At 38.1% G+C, this 21,284-nt stretch overlaps 1 protein-coding gene across 13 annotated transcripts in view; it reads right to left on the bottom strand.

Moving 5' to 3' along the window:
- cfap54 (cilia and flagella associated protein 54) overlaps positions 1-21,284 on the bottom strand; it is a 482,407-nt gene that overhangs the window by 314,413 nt on the left and 146,710 nt on the right. For 11 of the 13 annotated variants that reach the window (XM_072241335.1, XM_072241340.1, XM_072241339.1 and 8 more), the window contains 9 exons: positions 20,713-20,881; positions 17,626-17,679; positions 11,126-11,247; positions 10,232-10,408; positions 8,279-8,371; positions 7,910-8,095; positions 7,397-7,539; positions 1,519-1,666; positions 1,022-1,177 (listed from right to left, as the gene is read on the bottom strand). In XM_072241335.1, the coding sequence (XP_072097436.1) occupies positions 1,022-1,177; positions 1,519-1,666; positions 7,397-7,539; positions 7,910-8,095; positions 8,279-8,371; positions 10,232-10,408; positions 11,126-11,247; positions 17,626-17,679; positions 20,713-20,881 (1,248 nt within the window). The remainder of the gene's footprint in view (positions 1-1,021; positions 1,178-1,518; positions 1,667-7,396; positions 7,540-7,909; positions 8,096-8,278; positions 8,372-10,231; positions 10,409-11,125; positions 11,248-17,625; positions 17,680-20,712; positions 20,882-21,284) is intronic. The other 2 variants (XM_072241337.1, XM_072241341.1) reach the window with 2 other exon arrangements.

The raw sequence follows: 21,284 nt of genomic DNA, 5'->3' as shown, positions 1-21,284 counted from the left end.
AGCAGACTCAATGGGCCAAATGCCCTAATTATGCCCCTGTGTCTTATTGTCTATGGTTTTATGGCATTAAATGTGCACAGCAATTGGGAGAAAGAATGAAGCCCAGATTAGAGAAATATGTTTGTTGCAGCATGAACAGGTTCCGCTTGTGGATCTTGTGGAGTAGGTATATGAAAGACGACAACACTATGAAATAAAGTTGACTGAAGGTAATGGCCTGACATTCAGCATTACGGCTATGGTCTAGTGGGAAATATGAGATCATGACTGAAAACTCACGTTAGTCAGGGGTCAATGTGGTTAGGTCTTCTCAAATATGCTACCTGACCTGCTGAGTGTTTCCAGCATCTTCTGGTTTTATTTCTGAATCTTGCTTTATTTTCAGATCTGATACTTTCGTTGGTTTTCAGTAGGATACCAAAGAGTTCTCATGGACAGATGTTCACTGAGGCTGTTTCATTAAACCATGCAGTGTTATTTTCTACATTATGACAAAAAACATGTATTGTAGGTATTGAAGAGAGTACTGAAATATTTTCAAGAACAATCATGAGCAATACCCAACATAAACAGGTCAAGTCTTAAAAGGGAAAGCCAAGGAGCAAACTGATAGGTCTTCAAGACCATTAAAAAATAGACAAAGAGAAGATGATGCCATTTGAGGTGGTGGCCATAACGAAGCATGGTAAATTTAAAAGTTATTAGTAAATCATATAAAAAAATCCTGATGAAATACTAAATGTAGTTGTGGTTGAGAGTATTTTACTATTTAAACAAACACTGAGCAGCCACAGGGAGGAGAAAGTTGTACTAATAAGGTTAGATGAAAGGGTTGGGAAAATGCTCTTCTGGAAAACAATCGTAAACACCAGCACAGACCCAAAGTGACAAATGTCCTGCTTCTGTAGCAAACATTCTGTGTTGTTGTGTAATTTCCACTGATGTTTAATAATTAGTTCAGTTTGTATATCATGTAACTGACACAAAAGCAAATTCTACTACTGTTCTCATGCATTCTAACCTGCACAACTGGGACTGAAGAAATCCTGTGAAAGATGATGGGTGCAAGAAGTCCGTAACAGTGAGCAACAGCCTGCAGTGCTTGATTAGCATCGTTGATCCAACCAGCAAGATCAATGGCTACCAGCATTCTTTCACATTTCACCAGTCTACCCAGCTGTGAAGTAAAATACCAGGTTATCAATATCACTGTCCCCTTTGTTACCAGCACTGGACTGGTTCAAATCAAATCACAGTATACCACCTCTACTTGTAAGATCAATGTCATTTCTGATAGAAACTGTCAAAACCAGTCACCTCACAACTCCATTCTAATTTTCCCTCTTCTAAAGAAAATCAATTTATGTTTTGAGTGAATACTAATGAGTTGTAATTAAATTATCAAGAAAATATTATTTATCAAATCTTATCAATTTCAAATATTACTTCATGTATTGAATTTGGTACATATTGGTACAAATACATAACTTTCAACTTGAAGTAGTCCTCAGAACATACTTGTCCATTGTAGAGTGGTCCACCATCACAGACAGAGTCACAGAAAGTAGCTCCTTCCTTGCAATTAATATCAGATTCAATGAAGATATTTCCCAGAAAATTTTGTAGAAGAATGGGAGATGCCAAAGATAGAGCAAAATTATTTAATCTGTAAACCAAAAAACAGAGTAATGGATATTATAGTTAAACAAAGAACTATGTAGATAGCTCCTTGGTGAAGCAGGCTTCTTTATCCCCCAAGTCTGCTTCACCAAGGAGCTATCTACATCTGCCTTAAAAATATTCAAACACTCAACTTCAACCATATTTTGAGGAAGGGACTTCCAAAACTTCACATATCACTCAGAAAAAGCCCTCATACGTTTTAAAAGGATGATTCTTTATTTGCAAACAGTAACCACCCCCACCCCCCAGTTCTAGAGTCTCCCACAAGAGGAAACATTCTCTGTACATCTGCTTTGCTAACAATTTGCATTTCTGTGTCTCTGAGATAAGTCTCTGAATAACGTGGACATAACACAAAAGTCATCACAGCTCACCTTGCAGAATTCTCAACAAGTTCAAAATGTTGTGGTACACAAGTTCTCTGAGAATGGAGAATAAGTTCTAAACAGCTGGCTACATACAATGCTGAGGGGGTGCTTACTGCTTTTTTATTTACACACATTAAAAATTTGGATATGACTGTAGAAGGTTTGCAGATGAAATGAAAACTGGGGGTGTACTGAAAGTGACAAAAATAGTCTTAAGCTAAGGATAAGATAACATTGATCAGTTGGCAAGATGACAGAGCAAGAGCAAATGGAATTTAATCATGATAAATTCAAGGAGATGAACTTTTGGAAGACTGATAAGAATAGGATGTACATAATGAATGGTAAGGCCTAGGAACTACTGAGGAACAGAGGGACCTCTGCGTACAAGTCCAAGAATCCTTGAAGGTGGCAGCAAAGATAGATAAGGTGGTGAAAAGACCATACAGGATACTTCCCTTCATTAGCTGGGGCTTCTAAGAACAGGGAGGTTATGGTACAGCTTTATATAATATTGGTGTGAATATTATACACAGATCTGTTTCAGCTCCTAGCATTAAACCCAAAAAAGACTGTACACTGATAATGACTGATTTACACCTCTTTGTTTCTGTTCACCTGTTAAGTCTCCAAATAAGTCTTCTTGAGGCCCAATGCTCACTCTGTTAACCCTTTTCCTTTTTGAAGTTTCGAAAGAAAATTTTATTATCTGTTTATATATGGCTAGTTTTATGTTGTACTCTAATGTTTCTTTCTGTCTTAATTTTCCAGTCATTCATTGCTGTCATTTACTTTCTTGATCAATCTTCTGATATACTCATCTTTGTGGGAGAATATGCTTCTTCTTTAAGTTTGATTCTACTTTAACTTTTTACTTCCCACCTCCCACGTTCCCACTCCTGGAATTTTGTGTTCTCATTGGAATGTACCTTGCACCTTACTGTCTACCTGCACTAAAATTTCTCTGGAACACTTTATTCTGCATTGTTATTGTTTTATTTTGTATGACCTCAATAAATTGTTGGAATGAATTGATCAGTATGGATGATTTGCAAAACACAATTCTCATTGTACCTCAGTACATGTGACAATAAGAATCCAATTTACTAACTTACTTTAACCCTTTCTGACAATTTAACCTATTCTGACAATTTTGACTGGCTCTGCTTCCGTACCCTATAATTGCCTTTACTGAATTACAAAATACTTGTAATTAACCCATAATCCATCTTGTCTCTCACAAACTGAACACAAAATTTAATTACATTATGAATACTTGATAAGGACATCAACTCAATCGAATTGAACAATACTAGGTCTCACACTGATTTCAGGTTGGCTCCAGAATCTTTTCAATATTATCCCATTTACGTTAATTTTGCCCATCTGAGTCTTCAGCCAAAAAACGGATTTAAAACCCTCATGAGTAGCACCATACCTGACAGTAAAGCACCAATTATTTTTTTAGCCTCTATCCTATCACGTGATCACCATTATGGGATTTTGTATTTTTTTTACGTCCGCTCAATCTGCTCCATGTACAGGTTTCCTGAATTCCTTGCAATTACACAAAGTCTATCATTAATTGATGGCTTTTCCCAGCTTCCTGCCTTTCCTGAATTGTCACATACCCTTTAAAGTTTGGATTCCAGTTTCTGTCACCTTGTAGCCCTGTTTCTGTAATGACTATATGATCATGCTTATATATTTCTATTTGCCCTCAGTTCATCTGATTAATTTTAAATGCTTGGAATGTTCAAATGGAGACTTTTCTTCTGTCCTTTCAGTATTTTGTCATATTTAGCCTTATGTACAGTGCCTTGAAAAAGTATTTAGTCTCCAACCCTTTGTTCACATAAATGAGTATTACAACTAGATATTTAAAAGATTCAAAGTACATTTATTATCAAAGTATGTATGCAGTATACAACCCTGAGATTCGTCTTCTCCAGACAGCCATGAAACAAAGAAAACCATGGAACCCATTCAAAGAAATACAGCAAACCTCCCACCCCTGCCTCCCATGCACAAAGAAAAACAAATCGCACAAACAGCAAAAAAGAGCGAAAAACACAAAATATAAAAGACAAAAATCGAAAGCATCCAGGCATATTCAGTTCAGCTCAGTTCAGTTCAATCTAGTGCTATCGGTCATATTCTACAGGCCACCCCAATCAAAATAGGAACAAAAAAAAAGAAACGACCAGAGACCAGAAACAGATCATAATGTGAACTACAGAGTTCAATCCACAAACTGCGTCGAATAAATCTTGCCTAAGGCCCAGGACTCTGGCACAATCGTCCGGCAGCATCGAGCAAGAGGGAGAGAAAGACCTGTCACATGCAGATACCCTCCTTCAGCATCAGCAAACAAGAGGCTGGTAGATGGTGCTGAACAGCCACTTGTCTTCTGCTCTCACCTTGATGATTTCGATGTTCCTTGACACTTCAATCAACAAGATCGGCAAGAAATAGAGTCAATCATGATCTCCAGGCTTCTTGCTTTTGCTTAAAACACTTTGCTTGAAACCTCACCAGACACCCACAGATACAGCAAAGCACCAGACTGCTCAATTGGCTCAAAAACACACCACCCAAAGATTGATCACAGTTTTCAACAATAGCAGAACCACAGTTAAAAGAAAAAGATGTGAAAGGAGTCGTTTTGTGAACCATCTGGAGGATGTTACCCTTGGTCATGTTGTTTGTTGACGCCATCTTCTACGCTTGATCGATTTAACTGAGAATTTTTATTTGTGAATCATACTTTTTTTCCCACAATGGAGCCAAAAAACAGGGAAAAAATGTGAAGCATGAAAAACTAAAAATTTAAAAACTGAAATGTCAGCACATCGAAAGTATCCACCCCTCTTTGCTCAGTACTGAGTTGAACAAACCCTCTCAGCTATTACAGCAAATAGTCTCTATTAGCTTTTCAAAATGTGATGGAGCAAGATTTGCCCATTCCTCCTCACAAAATTACTTAAGCTGTGCTAGGTTAGTAGGGGAGCAGTGGTGGACAGCAATCTTGAGGTCTTGCTAGAGATGTTCAATCAGGTTAAGGTCAGGTATAATGAATTCCTACATCTGACAGGAGGACCATTCCATTCTGTCTATTCTGTACCAACCAAAAAGGATTACCCCTTCTTATCTGTGCCTCTGTCTATTCTTGCTGAAGCCTGTTAAGCTATAGCTTTCCCACTCTATCCTTGGCACACTCCAACAATGGCCGCTCACTTGACCCTGCCTTCCTTTTATTTAGAGCTGAGTTTAGGCCTCTGACCCCGACACTTGCCATACTTGCACAGCTGTAAAAGCTCGGCCTTAACTAAATCTGCTCCTTTTATACTTTCTCTCTCTTCTGACCTTTGGTAGGGCTCTGACACCGACACTTACTGTGCCTGAGTTCCGGGGAAAAAGAACAGATTTACCCAAATTTGCTCCTTTTATATTCTCACTTCAACCTTCAATAGGCCTCTGACACCAGCATTTACCATGCCTGCACAGCCAAAAAAGACTGGACTTACCCGAGTCTGCCCCTTTCATACTTTCTCTCTCTCTCCCAGGCCTACAGTAGGGCTCCATCACCAACACTTATTGGTCATTAGTTATTGGTTTATAAATGTGACATGAACTGAGATAGAGTGGAAAACCTATTTTGCGTGTTATCAAAACAAGATCATTCCAAACACAAGTGCATGAATGCAGTACAAATGAAAAGGCAACAACAGAATGCAGAATATAGCATGACAATCAGAGGGAAAGTGCAATGGAGGTCGGCAACGGCCGGGATGAATTAGATTGAGAGCTAGAGTTCATCTTTAATATACAAGAGGTCCACTCAACAGTGGGATAGAAAATGTCCTTGATGCACACTTTCAAGCTTTCAAGCTCTCTTGCCCAATGGGAGGTGGGCAGGTGGGGAGAAGAGAGAATGACTGAATGGGAGCAGTCTTGGATTACGTTGGTTAAGTTGCGGATCTAACATTGACCATTGATCTTTGAACATGTTTGAATCTGACCATGCCGCTAGAAAACTGAAAGAGCTAGTGACAGTTATGATAGCTATGAAATTGCCAGATTGTTATGAAAAGCTATATGGTTCACTAATGTTATTCAGGAAAGGAAATCTGTCATGCTTACCTAGCCTTGCCCAAGCCTGACTCAAAACTCACCAGTCTGAATCAGAACTGCCTTCTCAGTTTAGGTAAATGAGAATGTACAATAAGGAGCAGTGATGTTTACACCTTATGAATGAACAATTTGAAAATATTAATATTCAGATTTCTCACAACACAAAACCAACCAGCTCTCAGATCAATCCCATCGATCTTATCACCCTGAGTCCTGATGAAGGGACTCGGCCTGAAATGTCAACTGTTCACACTTTTCCATAGAAGCTGCCTGGCTGGCTGAGCTCTTCCAGTACTTTATGTATGTGGCATATGCAGATTTTCTTGTGTTTGTGGTCCTATCACCCTATTCGTTTTCCTTGAAACTAATCTCTTGCACAAGATTTATTTCTGCTGCCATTCCGGGGCAATTTACAGAAGTCATTTAACTAAATAAACTGCATACCTTTGCAGAAAACAGAGGAAATTCAAAGGCAGCAGCCAAGGCCAGGACAGAACCTAGCATGCTGGACCAGTGAGATAACAGTGCTAGCTGTTGTAACAGTATGCTACTGATCAGGAAAAGTAGTTCCCATTTTTATACCCAACCGAACAACACTGCATACTCTAGTCTGAAAAGTAGCTGTTTACCATGACTCTGTCTATCCCTCAGTTGCTTTCATTCCGCCCAAAAGTCTGAAAGACAGAACTTTGTCCACTCTTTGGGAATGCTGTGTCAATAAAAAGTGAGATTATAAACTAAATTTATAAATGAAATCATATTAAGAGAAAAAGGAGTTTCCAAAAATATTGCATTTACTTAGATAAGAGTTACAAGGAATGATGCAGGATCTGTTGTTTAATTTGTTTAAAGCCCTTAACTCTGACCCGTCGTGACAATTTTTTTTAGCAGGCTTTCTTATTTTTACAAGGCCAAGTTGCTAGCTCGATATTCAACCCAGCAAGGATGGAAAGCGTGCAAGGGAGCCGGCTGGATTCGAACTCGGAGCCTTCGCTCCGAAGTCCGGCACTGATGCTACTACGCCACCAGCCGGCCATGCAAGATTTAGTTAAGCAGGTAAAAAAAGAAAGAAAAAATCTGCCTTTCAGCTTAAATCCTATTTGCATTTTGGGATGAGATATGAAAATTGTGCTTCCTAAGAAGCCTAATGCTATTTAAATTTACCTTGAGCTGAACAGGATATGAGGGAGAAACAATTCAGGAATTTGTACCTTTTCTGAGTGATGTACCATTCAGTTTTGTTCAAAGTATTCCATGGATCTGGAGGAGGTGGAGATGCTTCTGAGACAAAGTGATCCCACAGCACTGAGAAAGCTGCCTTTGCGACTGAATAATGGCCCAATTGGTATGCTGTCTAAATAAAATGAAAACCAATTACAACATAACATCTTTTGAAAAATAAATGCTCTCAAAATGATATGGTTATATTCCTATGAGCAATGTAAGAACACAATCAATTTATTATTTGTAGCATACTTATATCAATCTGCTGTAATACTTGACTATGTTTGGATAACTACATGACAGAAGCACACAGAATTAAAAGGGACATAGGTATTTAAAACTAAAAGGTTAGAGGGGACTTAAGGAAGAATTTTATCACTGCAACACGAGAGGGGGAGAAGGTCAGAGGGTCAGATGCCAACTTACTGTTATTAATCTATAGCTACACACAAAAGACGCAAAAGGAAGTCTCCCACCTTATAATTAGAGAGCAGTTTTACCTGACAAAGATAGGTCCATGTTGTAAAAATAGAAAGCGGATGATATGCTAGAATTGGCTTTGTTGTCTGCCCAATTCCTTTTCCAATGATTTTTCCATCTTTTGAATAAGCAGCAACAGCAAAAATGTACTTTTCATTAGGTTCAAGTCCTTTTACCTCCAGTGAACAATCTTCAAAGGCTGGTACCTATCAGCAAAAGAAAAATGTTTTCCACAGTATTTCGGACTATATTGCTTCATACGATTTGGCTGGTAAAATACAGAATATTTAAAGGCTAATTCCATATTAAAATGAATAAATAGAAATTGTATGACTCTAGATATCATAGGATGCTCATCCATGGCATGTGCTTTGTTTATGTTTAGGTACCTCTCGTCCTGTACCCTGAAGGTGGAAATCCTTCAGCCTGACTTTGAGAATGGATCCTGTTGCACTACGACCAAATATTCGATACCAAGAAACCTCAATAAAAAGACAGAAGAAACTTTATTTTAGTACTTAGAAATATAAAAACAGGAGATTTCAGTTAATTGGGCCAATGTTTAATCGGGGCCGTTGCTTATTTGGGACAACTCCTAAAGAACAAAAACTAATCAAGAAAATAGCCAAGATTCCCTTTGTTTATTTGGGATACTATACCACTTAATTGGAACAAGAGACTGTTGTCAAATAACTTTAACTCGCTTCAGACAAATGCATTTATGTGGCTGATAAACATTACATCATGCTTAGAGCGAACATTTTTTAAATTAGCATCAGTTGCATGTGCTTGTGATCAAAAATCAGCGGATTTTATACCTGATAGCGAGAAATAAAGAGCAAGACAGTTCAGAACTGTTTTGCTCACTGAGGCTTCATGCATTCAGGCTTGGAGATACCAGAAATGGCCAGAAATGAAAAGGAAAATGAACTTCAATAAGTTAGGAACTACAAAGAATTTGAAGGTATCAATAATCACATTGAATGTTACAATGAAAATGAAGATTTGAAAGATGCAATCACCGAAAGTATTGCCTGAAGACAGTTCATGATCTGCACTAGATGGCTGCTCTGATTTTGTTCATTTACAGTCAATTAAAAGAACACCACAGGGGACACTGGATGAATTTCTCCGTCGATAACTATTAGGAACTAATGCACAGTTTTATACTACTGCGGTAAGTATTGGTAGTGTTCTAATTTGATCTGTATTTCATTTAAATACATAATTTGTTATTCAGTTATACGGTAGTTTGTCTCTTTATACCTCTTTACCTATTTCCATGAAATTTTGGTTAATTGGGGCAACTGGTTAAATGGGGGCAGCTGCTTAATTGGGCCAAAATGTGCTGGTCTCAGTGTGTCCCAGTTAACTGCAATCCACTGTATAAACTGATTGGTTAAATTGTAACTCTAGGCTTTAAGCTTGCCACCTTGCATTGGGCTACTCTAATGTCACACAAATTAAGAGAGTTTAACAAAGAATGTGGTGGAGGAGGTTAAATAGTCACTTCACAGGATTCTGCATTGCTAAACCCTTCAACAACCAGATGAGATCTTCACCAATCTTCCCAAATGCCTTTGTAGCAGTTGTCAATTTGCATAACTAATAATTTCCGTGCAAAGGGTGGAAAACTTCAAAGGCAAGCTAATCGGCTTCAATTTCCTACTTGAAACACCTAATTCCAAAAGATTTTTTTTATAAAAACAAGCAATTTATCACCAATGCCTTGAATTCACTATTCATCTTGTGCAGAATTTTTGTCAAATACTTTATGAAAACAATCAAGATTTTTTTGACTGAATTTCACATATTCAAATTTTTTTTAAAGATTTGAGCAGATTTTGAGGTATTCCTGTTACTCCTAAAATCACATTTACAACAGGTGCAAATAGCTGAGATCAGTATATATGTTTATAGCTTCCAGAGAACTTTTATCCAACATTTCCCACTACCAACATTAAAATGATTAGTCTGCAACTGCAAAATTTTTGTGCCAACTGCACCAGTCAATTTTCCTAATGAACTACTCTTACGCTACTAAATGCTGCAATCTGACCCAGAAGATATATAGATACTTAATCCATGCAATTTTAGAACTGCACAATCAATTTCTGTAGGTGCAATGAATTGGACTTAAAATAAATAAAATTTGAAAACTTAACAAGAAAATTATTAATATCCAAATTATCTGTTTCTTTTGGTCATTAAACCAGCCACTCCTAGAATAAAATTAAAACTGTTATAGAATTATTTATTTTAACTCTTATGGTGATATCCTTTATACATTAATAAATAAAATAACAACACAATCTAAAAAGATGTTCTAAAAATGTGTCAACCTTTTCAGATGAAGCAAAAGGAGCTGGCTTGAATATCATAGAATTGTGTGTCCTGGACACCAGGATGGGGGCTGGTGCAACATCAAACTCCGTGTTATCAGAAGAATTCTTTTGTGTATTTAACAAAAATAGTTTCTTCTCCTCAGTTTCAGCTTTCCGTAGAAGAGTAACAGCTTCCTGCAAAATGAAATGCTTTCCTTTAAGATTTGTCACCTGAAGAAATCATTTTAATACTTAACCAATTATGATTAACAGGATCATCTTTTTCTTCATGATGTTTGGACATCTATGTTAAATTAATATTAAGACAGTAATGAAGTTTGGGTATATGAACACCCACTGGCAATACATTGCATGTTGGCATAGGATTATATTATGCACATGAACAGAGTTTTCCCAAAGCTTGCGATAAGGTTATGGTGGAGTAGTACGGAGGGCTATGGTCCAGGTGTGGTTCCATGGGACAAGGTAGAATAACAGTTTGGTATGAACTAGATGGGACAAAGGGACTGTTTCTGTGTTATAGTGCTCTATAACTCTACGAGACAATATGAAGGATGTGAAGAGTGAGAACAGAGTGAGATTAGACTGTGCTAAGTGATACAGAATATGATAAATAAGTGAGTTTATATTGGGTGTGCATATAAATGTATTTGGTAGTAGAGATAAAATAAGATTGGAATGTGTAGAACATAAAAAGATAGGTAGACATAATTATGACAGACTGTATAACGTATCAAATGGCCCACACTCCATCAATGAAAAGATTAAAAATAACTAAGTTGCGAAGACTTTAATGGAGGAACAGAGGAATCATATATTTTGAATGTTATAGAGGACTGTGAATACTGTAACATTAATAAAGAACTCTTTCTGTATGTGAGCAGCAATTACCTCAAAAAGACTTTTTTGCAAGGCATAGTCATCTTCTTTACTATGTAACGACAACACTTTTTGAATTAGAAATAGTGCCTTCAACACCTTGTTCTTCTTCACCTTCTTAATGATGTCTGCTTCTGATTGGACAAAAATAAAAACCACATCACAGAGCAAACCATTCAGCCTGTTGAGTCCAACCATTTAGACAGGGGATCCCAACCTTTTTATGCCACGGGCCCCTATCATTCACTAGGGATCCATGGACCCCAGGTTGGGAACCCTTTCTTTAGAAAAAAAATCCAATTCTCATCTGCTTTCCAGCCTTCTCCTAACAGAGGTGGAAATCTTTTCCTTTCAGGGACTTATTCAACTTTCTATGAACTCTGAAAATTATAAAAGCTGTAGATAAGACCATAAGACATTAGGAGCAAAATTAGGCCATTCGACCTATTGAGTCTGCTCTGCCATTCCACCATGGCTGATTTATTATCCCTCTTGACCCCATTCTCCTGCCTGCTCCCCATAACTTTTGACTTATCTCTGCTCATTATGCCACTGACGTTTAGGGCAACAATGAAAGCCCTCCACCTCTGGAGGGTGTTCAGGGCTTCCTTCATCATATCAGAAGCTTCCGCTTGGTTTTCGCTAACGTCAGTCATGCAAGTCCTGGGTGGAGACTCAGGAATACCATTGCACTCACATGTAGAAGGAATTTTCATTGCTGTTTCTGTAACAACTTTGCTTTATCAGTTAGGGTTGTTCACCCTGAGTTGAACCCTCGAACCTGGAGGATCAGTGGACCACCATTAGTCTGGCCTCTACCCTTTGACCTGTTTGGCATGAGTGACCCTACCAAGAGCCAAAGCTGAAAGCCCTAACTCCAGCCAACATAGCTCTCCGCGTCACTAAGGGATGCAAGCCTTCAAACCCTACAATAAGGTTGTGGTCCTCTTGGAGGCATGACCTTTGACACCCTGATTAATCAACCTCTGCCAAAAATATATCCAATGACTTGGCCTGCACAGCCACCTGTGGCAATGAATTCCACAGATTCACCACCCTCTAGCTCAAGAAATTTTGCCTCATCTCTGTTCTAGATGGATGTCCCTCTATTCTGAGACTGTACCCTCAGGTCCTAGACTCCCACACTATAGATGCTGGAATCCAAAATGAAAACAGATTCTTCAACCTGAAACTAACTCTGTTTCCATAAAACCATAAGATATAGGAGCAGAATTAGGCCATTTAGCCCATTGAGTCTGCGCCTCCATTTCATCATGGCTAATACAATTTTCCTCTCAGTCCCAATCTCCTGCCTTTTCCCTGTATTACTTCATGCCCTGAGCAATCAATAATCTATAAACCTCTGCCTTAAAGACCAGAAGCTGTGCCCTCAGGTCCAACACTCTCCCACCATAGGAAACATCCTCTCCACATCCACTCTATCAAGACCTTTCATTATTTGATAGGTTTCAATGAGGTCACCCCTCATTCTTCCGAATTCTAGCAAATATAGGCCCAGCGCCATCAAATGCTCTTCGTATGACAAGCCATTCAACCCTGGAATTATTTTCATGAACCTCTTTTGAACCCTCTCTAATTTCAGCACATCCTTTCTTAGATAAAGGGCCCAAAACTGCTCACAATACTTCAAGTGAGGCTTCACCAGTGCTTTATAAAGTCTCAACAACACATGCTTGTTTTCATAATCTAGTCCTCTTGAAATGAATGCTAACATTACATTTGTCTTCCTCACCACAGACTCAACCTGCAAATTAACCTTCAGGGAATCCTGCACAAGGACTCCCAAGTCCCTTTGCACCCCAGTTATCCTTATTTTCTCTCCGTTTAGAAGATAGTCAACACTTTCATTTCTTCTACCAAAGTACATGACCATACACTTCTCGACACTGTATTCCATCTGCCATTTCTTTTCCCATTCCCCAAGTCCTTCCACTTCCTCAAAACTACCTTGCCCTCCACCTATCTTCATATTGTCTACAAACTTTGCAACAAAGCCATCAATTCCATCCTCCAAATCGTTGACATATAACTGCTTTATCCATGCTAGAATCTTTCCTGTAATACCATAGGCTTTCAGCTTGTTAAGCAGATTCATATGTGGCACCTTGTTAAAGGCCTTCTGAAAATCTAAGTACAGAACATCAAGCAATTCTTCTTTGTCTATCCTGCTTGTTATTTCTTCAAAGAATTCAAACAGATTTGTCAGGCAAAATTTTCCCTTGAGGAAATTATGCTGACTACGACCTATTTTATCATGAACCTCCAAGTGCCCTTGAGACCTCATCCTTAATAATCAATTCTAACATCTTCCCAACCACTAAGGTCAGACTAACTGGCCTGTAGTTTCCTTTCTGCTGTCTCTTTCCCTTCTTGAAAAGTGAAATGACATTTGGAATTTTCCAGTCTTCCAGAACCATTGCAGAATCTAATGATTTTTGGAAGATCATTACTAATGCCTCCACAGTCTCTTCAGCCACCTCTTTCAGAACCCTGGAGTGCACACCATTTTGTGCAGGTGACTTATCTCCATTCAGACCTTTCAGCTTCCCAAAAACCTTCTCTCTAGTTATGATAACTTCACACACTTCTGCCCCCTGACACTCTCGAACTTCCACCATACTGCTAGTGTCTTCCACCGTGAAGACTGATGCAAAATATTTATTCAGTTCTTCCACCATTTCATTGTTCCCCATTACTACCTCTCGGCATCATTTTTCAGTGGTCCAATATCTACTCATACCTCTCTTTTACACTTTATGTATCTAAAGAAACCTTTGGTATGCTCTTTAATATTACTGGCTAGCTTACTTTCATATTTCATCTGTACCTTAATGACTTTTTTAGTTGCCTTCTGTTAGTTTTTAAAAGCTTTCCCTTCCTCTAACTTCCCAATAATTTTTGCTTTATTGTATGCCCTCTCTTTGGCTTTTATGTTGGCTTTGACTTCTCTTGTTAGCCACAGTTGTGTCATCTTTCCTTTAGAATACTTCTTCCTCTTTGAGTTGTATAAATGGATCGATTGGTAGATACTTTATTGATCCGTGCCTTTAAAATTGCTTCCTGGGTGTTTTCGATGTTTTCTGCTCTCCCTTCCAGTTGTATTCACTTTTACTACTATTTCAGAAGTTGATTCCAGATATTATGTATTCACTGATTAAAAGAGACTGTTTTCATTTCATCTGGTACTGTTGCCAATCATCTTCACTTTACATCCCTTAGTTCTTTATTATTCCATCAATGGGAGGAGTTTCTGTCAAGCTATTCTGTCAATGCCCTTCATGATTATCATTCAGCACCAAGCAATTAAAAAGTGGCTGATCGTGAAGTGAAATATCATAATGCCCATTCTATGTAATTACATAAATCTCTGGAAATTTATTCAGACATATCTTTGTGTGAGTAATGCTCACACATGTCTGTTGTGATTTTCCTTATGGACATGTATCCAATTATGCCATTGACCAGGCATCACACACCACATAGCATTTTGGCTATGGTACCACAGTTCAATCAGGAACCCCAACAAGATACACAAACCCCATTTCCAGAAAAGTTGGGATATTTTCCAAAATGCAATAAAAACAAAAATCTGTGATATGTTAATTCACGTGAACCTTTATTTAACTGACAAAAGTACAAAGAAAAGATTTTCAATAGTTTTACTGACCAACTTAATTGTATTTTGTAAATATACACAAATTTAGAATTTGATGGCTGCAACACACTCAACAAGAGTTGGGACAGAGTTAAAATAAGATTGAAAAGTGTACAGAATATTCAAGTAACACCGGTTCGGAAGACTCCACATTAAGCAGGCTAATTGGTAGCAGGTGAGATATCATGACTGGGTATAAAAGTAGCGTCCATCAAAGGCTCAGTCTTTCCAAGCAAGGATGGGTCGTGGCTCACCCCTTTGTGCCAAAATTCGTGAGAGAATTGTTAGTCAGTTCAAAAGGAACATTTCTCAACGCAAGATTGCAGAGAATTTAGGTCTTTCAACATCTACAGTACATAATATTGTGAAAAGATTCAGAGAATTCAGAGACATCTCAGTGTGTAAAGGGCAAGGTTGGAAACCACTGTTGAATGCGTGTGATCTTCGAGCCCTCAGGCGGCACTGCCTAAGAAACCGTCATGCTACTGTGACAATTATAGCCACCTGCGCTTGGGAGTACTTCAGAAAACCATTGTCATTCAACACAGTCCGTCGCTGCATCCAGAAATGCAACTTGAAACTGTATTACGCATCAACTCTATGTAGAAACGCCGGCGAGTTCTCTGGGCCCGAGCTCATCTCAGATGGACCGAAAGACTGTGGAACCGTGTGGTCAGACGACTCCACATTTCAGCTAGTTTTCGGGAAAAACGGGCGTCGAGTTCTCCGTGCCAAAGATGAAAAGGACCATCCCAGATTGTTATCAGCGAAAGGTGCAAAAGCCAGCATCTGTGATGGTATGGGGGTGCATCAGTGCCCACGGCATGGGTGAGTTACATGTATATGAAGGTACCATTGACTCTGAGGCGTATATTAGGATTTTAGAGAGACATATGTTGCCATCAAGGCGACGTCTGTTCCCGGGACGTCCATGCTTATTTCAGCAGGACAATGCCAGACCACATTCTGCACGGGCTACAACAGCGTGGCTTTGTAGACACAGAGTGCGTGTGCTTGACTGGCCTGTTGCCAGTCCAGATCCATCTCCTATTGAAAATGTATGGCGCATCATGAAGAGGAGAATCAGACAACGGCGACCACGGACTGTTGAGCAGCTGAAGTCTTATATCAAGCAAGAATGGACAAAATTTCCAATTGCAAGTCTACTACAATTAGTATCCTCAGTTCCAAAACGATTAAAAAGTGTTATTAAAAGGAAAGGTGATATAACACAATGGTAAACATGCCTCTGTCCCAACTTTTGTTGAGTGTGTTGCAGCCATCAAATTCTAAATTTGAGTATGTTTACAAAATACAATTAAGCTGGTCAGTAAAACCATTGAAAATCTTTTCTTTGTACTTTTGTCAGTTAAATAAAGGTTCACATGAATTAACATATCACAGATTTTTGTTTTTATTGTATTTTGGAAAATATCCCAACTTTTCTGGAAATGGGGTTTGTATGTTTTACTTACCTTTTATCCTTGATGGGCAACACCCTCAATGTTGTCCACACCCCCAGGCCACAATCAACCACCCACCCCAACCAACCAATTACTCCATGACTCTTCTGAACAGCCCAAGTTCCAAACCTGACCCTGACTACAGCTGAACCCCAACCCAGTCCATGCCTCTTCTGCATCTCAGAATTGATCCAACCCCAGATCACTATCAAGTCTGACCATAGGTCTTTGTAATCCTCAGTGAAAAGAACCTGGGAACCACTACAATTACAGTAATGAGCCCACAATCTACTTGCTGAACTTCTGAATTATAATAGGATCAGGCGTAAAGGGAGAGTGTGTAAAAGTAGTGAAGGCAATATTGGATTAGCCTAATCTTTTGAATGGCAGTGCAGAGAAGAGGGTTGAGTGGCTTCATCTTGCTTCTATTTCTTACAATCTCCTAATGCAGCAGACAACAACAACAACATTGTACACCCACTGGAAAAGTTAGTGGAACTGAAAGCTGATAAATCCCAGTGGCTTATGACCTGAATCCAAGGGTAGTGAAGAAGATGGCAATGGTGACTTTTTAAGCAACTGTATTTAATTTACTTTCCTCAAAATCTCTACCAAAATTATAATATGCTTCAGAATTATAAAAATGACCACCTGGGTGCCTACTGTTGGTATCAGTTGTTTTTTTAATATACTTTTTGTAAGATATTAGTTGAAATAATGCAAGAATAAAATTATAGTTTTAATTGTGTCGGTAAAAAGAAAACTAATTTGTATTTTAACAATTTGTATCTTTAACAAACTCATGCATTTTTCCACAGTATGTGGTGATTTGTCCCAGTTACTGGCAGAAAGTGGTAAAGCAGTTACATATACTTCTTCATTTTTTCATTGGCTAAGTGTTAGCTTATTACCCAAGTGCTATGATTACGCGACAGTTGATTGGTTTATTCTTATCTAAGGAATTTCTGTTATCTGGATCATAAAGCTGATAGATTTTTCAAAAGAGCCATCTTTTCACTGAATCTGCTTTGCTTCTCAGCTCCTGACATGCTTTGTTTCTTGTTTAAAATTCAAAATAAATGATCATGAAGAATCAATTATAATACGCTTCAGAATTATAAAAATGACCACCTGGGTGCCTACTGTTGGAATCAGTTGTTTTTTTGAGCAAGGTTCTTGCTCATTCCTGAACTCCCAAAGGTATCCAGGAATCAAAAATTACTGAGATCTGACACTACATAATGAAAACTAATGAAAAAATGCTATCTACTAATAGTTTTTCTTAAGTCTTTTTCATTTTTGCTATACTTTCATCATCACAATACTTTAAATTGCATTTATTGATTTCTACATATGAATTTGCTTGGACTTACCTGTTGATCCAGTACTACTGGTTCCCTGACCACCACTTTTGGAATTCAGTAAATCTTCAATAGACAACAAGGGAAAAGTTAGAATAGAGAGTATTAACCACTGATTAGCAACTAATTATCCCACTAATTTAACAGTTCTCATTAATGCTGGTGAATCTCACACTTCTTTCAATACAAATTAATTTACTTCTCTGCTTTCACCATTCTCATTCCTCATATAAAAGATCAATCTCTTATTTCAGCAATAATTACAAAGAATGACATACAGAATGACAACTAGTCTTTGGCAGCACTGTGACACAGCTGACAGAGCCATTGCCAGAGACCCAGGTTCAATTCTAACTCGGGTGCTGTCAGTATGGAGTTTGTATATTTTTCCTGTAACTTCATGGATTTCCTCTGGATGCTCCAATTTCCTCCCACATCCCTAAAGTATGCAGCTGGTAGGTTAACTAGACACTTTAACACCCCTAGTGAGTATGTGAGTGATAGAATCTGCGGAGCTGAACAGAATATAGAGGGAATAAAAAACAGGAATAACATGAGATTAGATGATGACACCAAGACTGGGAGTGCAGTGGATAGCAAGGAAGACCATCATAGATTGTAGCAGGATCTGGACCAGCTGGAAAAATGAGCAGAAAAATGGTAGGTGGAATTTAATGAGGCATTGCACTTTGGTAGGATATCAGAGTAGGTCTTGCACAGTGAGCAGTAGGGCACTGAGATGTGCAGTAGAACAAAGGGACCTGGGAATACAGGTCTATAATTCATTGAAAGTGGAGTTGCATGTAAATAGGATCACAAAGAAAGCTTTTGGCACATTGGCCTTCATAAATCAAAGTATTGAGTACAGGGGATGAGATGGTATGTTGAAGTTGTATAAAACCTAATATTGAGTATTGTCTGCAGTTCTGGTTACTTACCAACAGGAAAGAGGTAAATAAGGTTGAAAGAGTACAGAGAAAATTTACAAGGATGTTGCCGGGTCTGGAGGATCTGAATTATAAGGAAAGATTGAATAGGTTAGGACTTTATTCATTGAGAGGAGATTTGATAGGGGTATACAAAATCATGAGAAGTATAGACAGGATAAATACAAGCAAGCTTTTTCCACGAGGTTAGGTGGGACGACAACTAGAAATCATGGGTTAAGGGTGAAAGGTAAAAAGTTTAAGAGGAACTTAAGGGGAAACTCTTTCACTCAGAGGGTGAAGAGTGTGGAAGAAGTGGTGTACCCGAGCTCGATTTCAACGTTTAAGAGAAGGCTGGATAGGTACGTGATAGTAGGAGTATGGAGGGCGATGGTTCCGGTACAGGTCAATGGGAATAGGCAGTTTAAATGGTTCAGCATGAACTAGATGGGACAAAGGGCCTGTTTCTGTGCTGTGCTTTTCGATGACTTTATGACTCTATGACTCTAGTGTAAAACTGGTGGTTTATGGTCAGTGCGGACTCAATGTGCCTGCTTCTGGGATGTACACAAAGAGGAAACCCACGCAGTCACAGGGAGACTTACGGACAGCAGTGAGATTGAACCTGGGCCAATGGTGCTGCAATAACATTATGCAAATTGCTACACTACCATGCCACTTTTTTCTCAGGGAAGGGTAGCTTAAAACTATAGGGTACAGATTTAAGGTGAGGGGATAGATTTAAAGGAGACCTGAGAAGCAACTCTTTTCACACACAGGTTATTGGATAAGCTGCCAGAGAAGTGGCAGAAACATGTACAACTACAATATTTAAAAGACATTTGGACAGAAACATGGATAGGAAAAGGTTTAGAGGGTTATCAGGGACATATTGTATACACATAGATCTGTGCGATTCTAAGAGGCTGCCCTGTGTGTGGTCACACAGATGATACATGCCACAGATTATAGATGCCAAATGTCACTTTATCACTGCATTCAAACTTCAGAGAGGTATTCTGCTCAAGAAGGTAATCAATTTGTTTGCATCCAGTGACTGATGACTGGGGCTGTTTCTGGGTGTTGAGTAATTAATTTTTCAGTAATGTTTGAGTAACTTTCTCTTTTTTTAAATTTTATTTTTATTTGGATAAGGAATTCACAAATATCATGTACTTTTTTCACACATATAACCTTTTCCATTTTTTTATATGTATAAAACTACAATTATTTATACATTCTTAAGTACACATTGAGATGATATAAAAGGAAAATAAACATTTAAATAGATAATTATGTACTGTGGTAAATTACATCATTATGTACTGTGGTAAATTACATCATTATGTACTGTGCATTACATCATTACACCACCATGTGATAAGCATGCATGTGAGGTAAGGTAAGTAAGAATGAAGTGGATGTGTTTTTCCCAGCTCTGTGTTTTTCTTTTGACTAGTTTTGTGTTTTGGAGTTAGAAAACATAATATTGGGGAAAGAGGTCAGTGAGAGAACACCCCTATTGTATCATAAGGTTTAACTTAATAATAGAGGGTGTAAAGTGCAATTTAAATTGCAACTGCTTAATTGGAGGAGGACTTTCTTCGATAGGGTAACAAAGGATCTGACAAGGTGAAATGGAATCAAACCCTAATGGAACAATGGATGACTTTTCAAGAGACAGTTCAGGTGCTAGCTGTGTACAATTCCCATAAGGGGGAAATAAAACCATATCAACTAATCCAAGAACTCCATGAATGAAAACAGATGAGAATGTGATGAAGCAAATGAAAGTAATAAATGAATAATTCGTGAGAAACAAGCTGATAAAATAAATTGAGAGATGAAAATGAAAATAAGATGGAATGTATTGAGAACAGAATAGGAGTTTTCCTGAAATTAAATTGAGAAGCCTTCTGTTGACATGCAAGAAACAGATAGAAAGAGGAAGGACAGGGGTGTCATTGTGCAACAACTGTACCTCTACACAGGGCCTTTTTAGACCCGAGAAAACCATCTTAGCAAACAATTACAAGAGCTGCATGAAAACATTAAGGGAAACCTATTTTCACAAATAAAATATTTTGTTTATGTGCAATCTTAAATTTTACAAAATGAATGTAATATTATAATGCTCTTGCTTTGTAGAGATATAAAAACAATGATGACTAACCAAGATTTATTTTTAGCAGTTTAAATGCCACTCTGTAATAAACCTGAAAAAGCTCCAGGTGCAAATCCATGATAAGACTCTGCATTGTTCTTGCTCCATAAGAATCTCCTTTTTGTATTTCTTCTTGCTTTTGTGGATCTGATTCATAGGCTGCCTTTTGAGTAAGTTCCTGTTAGAGAAACCAAAGCAAAATAAATTTAACAGTGTAATAAAAATAAAAAGAAACAAGATGTAGGTGCAACAATACTTTTTTTCCAATTTCCCATTTAGAATCCCCAAGTTTAACCCAGAAGGAACTGTAGTAAACTACCATGGCTATCAAATACAAATATATCTTCAAAATTCCATCTCCAGCCTCATACATTATGCCTTCTTTGGTTTTCCTGCTTGCAAACCACAGGGAAGAAAGACAGGGCATGTTGAAAAGGCCATTCTAATGGTCATACTGTTTCTGCCAAGTGAAAAAGTTTAAAATCAAACTTGAAAGTTTTTTTTTTAATTTGCATCCATCAATGGCATTACAATAGCTTTCAACACAGATAGCATATCCAGGAGCCATAGGAGCCTCATTT

The sequence above is a fragment of the Mobula birostris genome, chromosome 23 (assembly GCF_030028105.1).
Source record: "Mobula birostris isolate sMobBir1 chromosome 23, sMobBir1.hap1, whole genome shotgun sequence".
Taxonomy (NCBI): domain Eukaryota; kingdom Metazoa; phylum Chordata; class Chondrichthyes; order Myliobatiformes; family Myliobatidae; genus Mobula; species Mobula birostris.
Note: the sequence above shows the minus strand (reverse complement) of the source record. Positions and strands in the feature narration are given on the sequence as shown.